Below are 9952 nucleotides of genomic sequence, written 5' to 3'. Positions count from 1 at the left end.
AAAAAAAAAAAAAAAAGAAAAGAAAGAAGGAAAAGAAAGTGGCAGTCATTGCAGGGACTGAGCAGAGGAGCGACAAGATTAGACTATTGTTTTCACAGGGTCACTCTGGCTGCTATGCTAACAATAGATTGTGAGAGATGAAAAGACTTACTTACAAAATGTATATATACATAATCTTAAAGCTGAAAGGGACCTCTTAGAGCAAGTAATGCCACCCTCTCTTTTGTTTGAGACAGTCTCGCTCTGTCACCCAGGCTGGAGTGCAGTGGTGCTATGGCTCACTGCAACCTCCACCCCCCCAGGCTCAAGTGATGTCCCACCTGTCTCAAAAAAAAAAAGAAGAACAATCTGTCCCCCATCCCCCAGTAAAGCTATTAAGTTACCACAGTTCACTGAGGACATATCACATATTCAGGGAAAAAACAGTAAGTTCCAGGGGGGTGGGGTGCCATGTCACAATCACTAAAATGACTTTTTAGATGACATAGTGCTGGAATATTAAGAGCATATCACTCTGTGATATACATTTGGTTCTTCTCCTAGTGTGGTATAGTAAAAAGGCCATTGAACAGAGTAACAGAAGACTTGGGTGCTGGGTTCAGTTTATCCATAACTTAAAAGTGAAATTGAGTAGTAATTGATCTTTTCTTGGCTTCAATTTATCTGTATTAATATAATCAGGAAGTTAGATATCACTTAATTTCCTCTTGAGGATAACATTCTAAGAAACTCTTACTTTTTTTCTCTTTTTATCACTGTCTGGAGTCCAGCATCAATCACTGGACCACTAGCTTGATTTGTTTCACTTTTTATTTTCTAAAAATCACGGAAGCTTGAGCTACAGGTGAATAGATTGTAGTTTCTAGTGGAGAATATAGTTTTACTTGTACTTACCCCGCCTTCTTCATTGCTGGCTGGTGGGCGTCCATAACCTGGTGGCGGTAACCTCTGAGAAGTGAAAAACACAGTGAACACAGGAGAAAACCACTTTCGATGCTGCCATTTGTAAGACTCAGGGTGTCTAAAAATAGCTCAAGTCAGTGATCGAGCTCCGTACTCTGAGCTTTTAGCTTTTGAATTATTAGCTCTCACAGTCCAGCTGCTAAGAATTATGATCTAACAGTGAACACTGGTAAATACAAAGACTTCAGCTGGATCCCAGATTATCCTACTTAAAATACGCTGTATGGCTGCATCTCCTGGCAATCCTCCTTACCACCTCTAACACTCAAAACATACCCTCCACAACCCCCAACAAACACACACCATGCACACACATACAGAGAGAGAGTGAAAGAGAGAAATTTGAGTGCTGTTAGAATCCAATCATCCATATTAGAACATCTAATAATAGAGATTAAGTAACAATGTTATTTTTAGAATGTGGCTTCATGTTGAGGGAGACAAACTGCAAACTGACAATCCTTGGATTATTACTATGATATTTTTATTTGACTAAAGTTAATTCTCCTAATCAAACTTGGAGGCCGAATTTCTGCCTCTCAAGTTTTATGTAGATGAGATTAATAGTTACTTCAGCATTAGAATCATGGTTATCTGTTTTTAAAATCTTTACCTTATACTGCCTTAATTTCCTTAGTTCAGCATAGGTAGTAAAAGAAAGTCACTCTTTCAAGGAGGAAAAATGTAAGGAACTCTTACTCTTTAAAATGAATTGTTCCTCATTGATAAAAAGCCTTCCTAGTTATAGAGTTGTAGACAAGGAAAACCTATGTCATAGCTGAATGAACAGTCAACAAATATTTCCTGTTGTTTTGTTTGTTTAGCAGCAACTGGTTGTTAATATTTCTTTAGTTCGAAAACTTTATTTTGCCATTCATATTTTTAACGCCTATGATGCAATTTCAGTATTATCTTTTATTTTAATGATTTAAAACGTTTAAGATTCTTTGAGGCTTCTTGTAAATAATATTTTGCAAGATTTTTTTTTTTTTTTGAGACAGAGTCTTGCTCTGTCACCTAGGCTGGAGTGCAATGGCACGATCTCAGCTCACTGAAACCTCTGCTTCCTGGGTTCAAGTGAGCCTCCTCCCTCAGCCTCCAAATATCTGGGATTACAGGTACCTGCCATCACACCCAGTTAATTTTTGTATTTTTAGTGGAGATGGGGTTTCACCTTGTTGGTCAGGCTGGTCTTGAACTCCTGACTTCAGGTGATCCGCCTGCCTGGGCTTCCCAAAGTGCTGGGATTACAAGCATGCACCACCATGCCTGGCAAATTTTTGTATTTTTAGTAGAGACGGGGTTTCACCATGTTGGCCAGGCTGGTTTTGAACTCCTGACCTCAAGTGATCACCCACCTTGGCCTCCCAGAGTGCTGGGATTATAGGCGTGAGCCACTGTGACCAGTCCCGAGATTCTTTATAATGATATATCTGTGGCTAGAAACAGTAAGATAGGATGAAAATGTCTTAGTCTAATTATAGCTCACCCTATGGTTTTCAAACTCCATTTTGTCCTGTGTCCCAATTTCCCCATTACATTAAATGAAGATAATTTTTAAAAAAAATTTCTTAAGGATATGGGGAAATAGTAATGAAGTAGCACAACCTTTTAATATTAATTTATTAGCTAAGTTATTTGTATCTGCTTGGTGATTTAGGTTGTATTTATGTCACCAATTTGTCTGAGTATGAAATTCAAAAAATTCTCTGTTCTTTTTCTGCATGATTACTGATGCACTGGTTTTGTTTCATACCATCTACTGTTTGGTATATGGTATTCCATTAGAATGTATGAATTTATATTAATTTAAACTATAGCATACTAATATTATTTTTCACTTATAGTGTAAAGAAAAAAACAATTTATCACCTGTGGAATTTGCCATGGTGGTGGTTGATAGAGGAACAGCCCATTTCCAAATGGTGGGAATGCCTAGAGAGAAAGAAAGAATCAGAGTGATGTGGTATTGAGAAGAATACATAAAAAAAATGAAGCAAACCAACTAAATACAATTGAAACTTGGGAGTCTACATTTCACTTTGCATTAAACTGTGTGTTTTTTATAGGGCAAAGGTGACAATGATAATAACAATTAGTATTATTGGACACACGTTCCAGGCTCTGTACTGAGCATTTTATATTGTTAAACTCATTTCATTCTCATATAACCATAGAAGATATAAACTATTACTATTCCCATTTGACTTAAGAACATGAAGTTCAGAGAAGTTTGGTCACTTGCCCAAAATCTCATAGCTCGTAAATGATTGAAGCCAGGATTCCAATCCAGGAGTGTCTTTTCATTCAATTTTGTATTCCCTACATCTGTAATAGTGTCTGATAATAAGTGTTAACTGACCAAAAGCCAGTGTTTTCTTTTTAGTTTTTGAGACACAGTCTTTCTGTGCTGCCCAGGCTGGAGTGCAGTGGCATGATCTTGCCTCACTGCAACCTCCGCCTCCCGGGTTCAAGCAATTCTCCTGCCTTAGCCTCCTGAATAGCTGGGATTACAGGCATGTGCCACCAAGCCCAGCTACTTTTTGTATTTTTAGTAGAGACAGGGTTTCACCATGTTGGCCAGGCTGGCCTCGAACTCCTGACCTCAGGTGATCCGCCTACCTTGGCCTCCCAAAGTGTTGGGATTACAGGTGTGAGCCACCGTGCCTGGCCTAAAAGCCAGTATTTTTGAAGCTCCCCCAACACTGGATGAGATTTTGAGAAACCATTTGCACATCTTCTTACCTTATGTCATACTTGTACTGGAAGCAATGTTAATTTAAGAGCAATATTTTAGAGCATCAAAGCATAGATCTGGATGAAACTTGGAAACCATTTAGTTTACTCACGGGGAAACTGAAACCTAGAAAGGTGAAGTAACTTGTTCAATATCATATGACTAATAAGGACCAGGTATAGGACTTGAACTTTTGATTCTCGACTATTAGATTAGTGCTTATGTTATTACACCATGTTGTCTCTGTAATTTAAAAGGAGCTTTTAAAAGGCAACAGTATTTGGGTAATTTGAACCAAACAAGATTGGAGTTGACTTGCCATGCAGTTTTGGATGCATGTCAAAACAAAAGATGGTACTGCAACATAGCACCTGTACTGAAGTGTGTATATGGGGGTGGCATGGCCCTCCAAATCTCTCCGAGGCCATTTACAGATATGGAATTTTTCTGTGCAAGTCTCACCTGAGGTGGCTGAGCTTCCTCTTCGGGCTGGGCTGGAGTATGCGATGGCTGCTTAAAAGGCCGCTTTTGTGGTGGCTTTTTTGACTGAGTCTGGTTGGGTTTCTGGGTTTCTTGGGTCTGATCAGTCTTGTTATGACGTTTTTGTGCTGAGGGTTTCTGTGGGTGCCATGGTGGCGGCTGAGGCCACATGGGCATGTGGTACTGTGGAAATTGCTGAGGGAGACCGTTTCCAAAGAAGGGCCCCAGGTGTGCCAGCTGAAAGGGTAGCAAATAATAGTGAAATCGTAATAGAGTTGAGTTTCAGGCTCTCTCTATCCTCTAATGTCATCGTCCAAAACTCAGTCAAAGAGCTTAAAAGTCCTATGGAACTTGACTTCACTATGGAAGCTTCAAGATCTTTAGTTAGATTTTCCTTACACACAGTCTTACAGAATTAACTTCAGTCTTCTAGAAAGCCAAACAACCAAAACAAACAAAAAGGCAGAACTAGGTGAGAAATCTCAGCTTAAGAATTTGACTGATGATTTTCTAACTCTGAAACTCTAACTCAGGTCAGAAGTATACAAGTTAGGTTACAGAAAATTTAATGTTGTTTTCAGAACCCATGTGATTTGTTATAAGGCTGGATGAAGAGAAAAAACAAAAATAAGATAAAGTAAGTGAGATTGTAAAGCAAAAAATAAACAATAAGAAAAATAGGAAAAGAGAGGATAAAAATTCAGTCTGTGTAAACACATTTATATGGTGTCTATGTTTCTTGGTTACAGGTGGAGCCTCATTAAATCCATTTTTGTTATCAAAATAGCCACAATTACAAGGTTGGGCAGGGAAGCAAAAGTAGTTATAATCTAAAAATGTTAATTTATAAATTTATGACTATTTATAAAAATGCTAATTTCTAAATTTATGATAATTTATGAATGATCAGTCTTGCGACATGAGTTCTCATCCAAACATTTCCTCCCTGGTTTAACACCTGTCTCTATCCCCATTCTTCATTAATTAGTTTCTTTCTATCTCTTGGATGATGTACCCATGCTTTGTGGATTGATGAAATTCAAAATTGCAAACAACTAAGTTGGTAAAAATTTCAAATCACAGGCAAAGTCACTAAAACTAAAAACAAGGGTATGAAAAAGTTGAGCCAATCAAAAGCTGAGGAAAAGGAAATTTACAATGATTATTTTAATCAAAGAGTTTTAAAAGAGAATGACTTGAATAAAAAGGATTACAAAAAAATGGATGTAGTCCTTGATTTTCCCCTCCAAATGGCCCTCATGATCATTTCACGGAAATCAAAAGTGATGTGTAGTGTTATTGTGCTAACATAGAATTTTATCAGAAAAATTGTGCCAAAGAACCACCTGATACTTGATTTATTAGTTTGTTCTGATAATTAGCATACAGTGACAAGAATAACCTATATTTATTTAAAGAACATTAAACTTGCTTTGTAACTGTAGTGTTATCTTTCAAGATAATCCAAGTAACATTTACCCCCAACCAGTACTTACTCTGTTATTTTTACTGTCATTATTTGTGACATCTTATGTGATATTTTCACAGAACCATTTTTTCTTGACTATACATTTGAGACTCAGTCTCAGATAAATAACATTTCTAATTAATAATTATTTGGATTTACATGAAAGAACAATAGTAATGAATAAGAAGAAAATTTGGTGTGAGACGATGGGGCAATAATTTTTCCATCTTGAAACTTTTGTAATGATTACATTATACTTAAAACATGTGGATTGGTGTCTCTATTGGCTAAGGCAAACTTTATAATGGAGTTATCTAGATAAACAAGAAATCATCAGAAATAACATAAAGAAAAACTTACATGTGGGAGGGTCATAAAGTTGAATTGATTATACCTCATCATCTGTAACCAAAGGAATCCATTAATATGATACAAAGTGAAACTTTTATTAAATCAATGCACAAATCATAAAAAATAAGTAAAATTTCTTTTTCAACCTGAGAACTTCCCAGTGTAAAAATTTCCGATTTTAATGCACAACAGTCATATTATCTTTTACTACCTATGCTTGAATTTTAAGTAAGTGTACAATTAAATTTTAAGAAGCTTCTCAGGCACTTTAACTTTTAAGTCAGAATTTTATTTTGAGAAGAATCAATAAAGAATCACAGAAAATAAAAATCTGGTCTACTCTAAAGTTTTTGAATGTTCTGTTCTATTCTTTGAGAGTTCAGGATTTGAGAACATGAGAATTATGTGACAAGATGATTCATCTTTCTGATATGTATTGAATTTGATTAATGATCTGGGCTATGAGTCATGTAAAGGATATTTATATTTTTAAGCATCTACCTTCTAATAACCCTTGGTATTATTGGTCACTTTTGCTAGCTAAAAAACTTAGCAAATAAGGTAACATCAACCAGATTTTAACACAAATCCACATTTACCTTGAAAAGGAACATTGAAGTACATAGGTAGGCTGATGGCTGGGGAAATTACTACTTTGCCTCAATTTGAGAGTTTAAGACTTTCGACTCTCCCTCTTTTTATCTCTTTCATAAGAAATATTATATATCAGACAATTTTCCAATATTCTCCTTTTTAATAAACTTGTGAGATAGGACTCTGGATAACTTCTCTCTTCAGACTGAACATACATACCTCCTCACTTTTACTGCTAAATCCAGGCATTCGGGGCATGTGCATCTGGAAGTAAGAGAATGTCAGTGACAAATGCAGAACATCAGCTGAAATAAGCTCAACAATTGTTCCTAAGCTATGCAATGATAGAACACAAAGAGAAGAGCTAACATTTAAAAAATACTCACTGGCATAGCAACAGAATTACCAAGAAGCCCTAGAAAGACCAAGAGAATCTTCATTTTTCCTTTTGGCACCTAGAATAAAAAACTGATTTTTATTTTTGGTCTGTGAAATAAGTATGCTTAGGGCACTCTGCACTTACCTAGCTACTAGCCTACTTGTCTGTCAAGGAGAGTATGGAAATAGATAATGTCCCTGCTGCCATTTTTATTTTATGTCAAGAAACTATTAGGTAGTTATCACCTGGTACTTTTCAAGCTGCCAAAAGAGTCAGATTAAAAGGAAATATAAAAGTGTGTGTGTGTGAGAGAGAGAGACAGAGAGACAGGGAAACAGAGAGAGAGAGAGAGAGAGAGAGAAAGAGAGAGATTTCATGGCACCAGAATGTGAAAATTAGAAATTAGGAGGTTATCCCCAAAATAGGAATATTGATGGGGTTGAGTTTCTAGTTACTAGTTGATTTGTAAAGGAATAGTGATGTCCAACTACATTCATTGTACCGAATAATCTCAGTTTCAAGGAGGGCGCACTACAAAATCAAAACTTTGTGCTACTTTCTAAGACGTTGTAGATAATATAGAGACTAAGTAAACTTAGTCAGTAAATATTCAGAATTATTTTTTTCCTGGTTTCCTCTATTGTTCCTATTGTTATTATTATTATCATCATCATCACTTCCTTTAAAAATCACTTATGTTCTAAGGTGGTTAGGAAAATAGGAAGAAATAGGAAATAGGCAGAATAGTTAATTTATCTCTTTATTAGATACCTTGATTAAACATATAGACTTATGTATTAAGTTTGGAGATTGTTTTTAACGGGGTTCATTCACTTATCCCACTCTAGTTAATTATGAAAGACTTGTAAAATTGAGTCTTGTATTTACATCTTTGAACAAGGTTTATTCTGAAACACTTACTTGAGTAATTTCTTAAGAAAACTTTCTATTTGCATATACAATAGAGGAAAATAAAAGATTTTAATCAGAATGATTCATTTTCACTGCATATCAGATATAGCCCATTTCCTAGCATAGTAACCAACATGTAGACACCCAGTTGTTGTTCATTCCTTTCGTTCTTTCTTCCTTTTCTGGACATAAAATGCATCTAGCATAACTGGAGCCGATGCTTACCCTTCTGTTTACTTCCTATAGGAGCAACATAAATGATGCTTTAGCATTTTTATAATGGACATTTTCCTAAACTGTGGGTGTAATGAGTTTTCTTTCATATATTAGAAAAAATGGTAGAATGTAATTAAACAAAGGAAGCAGTAGTTTGTAAATACCTTTCCACTGTTTAAAGATTTTCAGAGTTAGAACATCATAGAGAATGAAAAACAACAGCTGAAACTAGTGTGTTTAGCATAGGCTACAACAATATGTGGAAACTAATAAAGAGAATACTGGTGAAAGTTTTCTTTGCTAAATGTTTCTAAGATTATGGCCCAAGATTTAAGGGTGCTTTTGGATGGTTAATTTCTGCCTTGCTTAATCATTCATCTCATCTCTCTAGTAGCTGTCACAGTGATTCTTGATAATATATATAGCCTTTATATTTGCAAATAGAAAACTCATTTTCTCTTTTGTAAAATTAATGTATTATGTTGGATGACTGAGATCCCTTCCATCTCTAAAAGTTCATGATTAAAATCTATAATTAGTTATTTTTTGAGTTGAAAGTAACACTGATAATGATTGCCACAAAGTACAATGACTTTGTAAGTTCTTCTTCCTTTCCATCTGTGAAAGCAGATGCTCTTTAATTCTTCTGATATATTTCAGTAGTGTTTGGCCCTCTCAAGTGTATTTCTGACAGTATCTAGTTTGAGAACCTGTATGTATTGGCAAAAATAAATGAAAGTACTCACCAAGTTGTCTAGTTTAGGAAAAGAGGTTCCATGCCTGCACCGAAGCACCAACATTTTTTTTCAGCAAATTTTTTTATAAGCCTTTAAGAAAAATACAGCTTTAGCATGAGAAGAAACTAAATTATAGAAATGGAACAAATAAATGAAATGAATAGCAAAGCTTCAGTTCTAAGGCAGCACATGTCATGTTAATTATTTTATCCAGTCATACCTGTATTAGGGGGCCACAAAATCAAGTTTAATCTTCTGTTCCTTTAAAAGCAGGATGAAAGCTAAATCAGAGAGGAAATGACACTGTATTTTGAGATACTTCTAGGGCAGTGTTGACAAAACTAGACTTCACTATGGGGAAATGTACAAAGTCACAGTATTAAAGGAGGTCTAAGAAGGCTGGAAAAAACTTATAAGAAAAATAAATGCACCAAATAAACCGAGGAGTTTAAAGTTTTATCAGAAGATTAGTCTGCATACAATGACTATACAACCAACAACAATGAATAAATAAGGAGAATTAACATCTATGAATTAAATTCATTATTTGACACTATATGTAATTTATGTTGATAATCTCTAATACTTACCCAAATGCCAATTAGAAGCTGTAATATATAAAAAATAATTTTTACTTCAACTTTGTTAGCTTGCCTTTGAAATATATTCTTAATGGTCTATAGTGGAAATGACTACAAATTGCTGAAGCCAGGGAGATCTCAAGAAGCAAGACACATTTATTTCTTAATGATAAAACAAAAATTCTTCAGTCAGATATCATGTGCAGCATCAAAAAGGCTCAAAATAAAAAGATTCCTCCTTGTCAGAAAGCTTGGCCCAGCAAGGTTCCATTTAAGCACTGTCGTAGACCTGCATAACCAATCAGCTTTGAGGAAAATAGTTTTGCCATCACAAGAGTTTAAAGTAAAAAACACACATCAAATTTAAAATTTAGAATGTGTTATTATAGGAGCTATCAAGTCAAGTCTCTTATTATGTATAATAACAGTCCAGGAAAATGAGCTTACAGCAGTGAGATTTAGAAGATGCTTCCCTTGGTGAATTTGGGCTTTGAGGTATAGAAACTTTGTTTATAACAAAGGTATTTTGGGAAC

The 9952-nt window shown here is 35.3% G+C and overlaps 1 protein-coding gene across 1 annotated transcript in view; it reads right to left on the bottom strand.

Moving 5' to 3' along the window:
- The window catches only part of ENAM (enamelin), an 18067-nt gene extending 8418 nt beyond the window's left edge, over positions 1–9649 (bottom strand). Inside the window, exons 1-8 of the mRNA XM_011927114.1 lie at positions 9428–9649; positions 8847–8962; positions 6980–7048; positions 6813–6857; positions 6009–6050; positions 4163–4417; positions 2836–2898; positions 895–948 (exon numbers count right to left, since the gene is read on the bottom strand). Of these exons, the coding sequence (XP_011782504.1) occupies positions 895–948; positions 2836–2898; positions 4163–4417; positions 6009–6050; positions 6813–6857; positions 6980–7048; positions 8847–8900 (582 nt within the window). The 5' untranslated portion in view covers positions 8901–8962; positions 9428–9649. The remainder of the gene's footprint in view (positions 1–894; positions 949–2835; positions 2899–4162; positions 4418–6008; positions 6051–6812; positions 6858–6979; positions 7049–8846; positions 8963–9427) is intronic.
- Positions 9650–9952: the final 303 nt, after the last annotated feature.

The sequence above is a fragment of the Colobus angolensis genome, unplaced genomic scaffold (genome assembly GCF_000951035.1).
Source record: "Colobus angolensis palliatus isolate OR3802 unplaced genomic scaffold, Cang.pa_1.0 Scaffold70, whole genome shotgun sequence".
NCBI classification, from domain to species: Eukaryota; Metazoa; Chordata; class Mammalia; order Primates; family Cercopithecidae; genus Colobus; species Colobus angolensis.
Note: the sequence above shows the minus strand (reverse complement) of the source record. Positions and strands in the feature narration are given on the sequence as shown.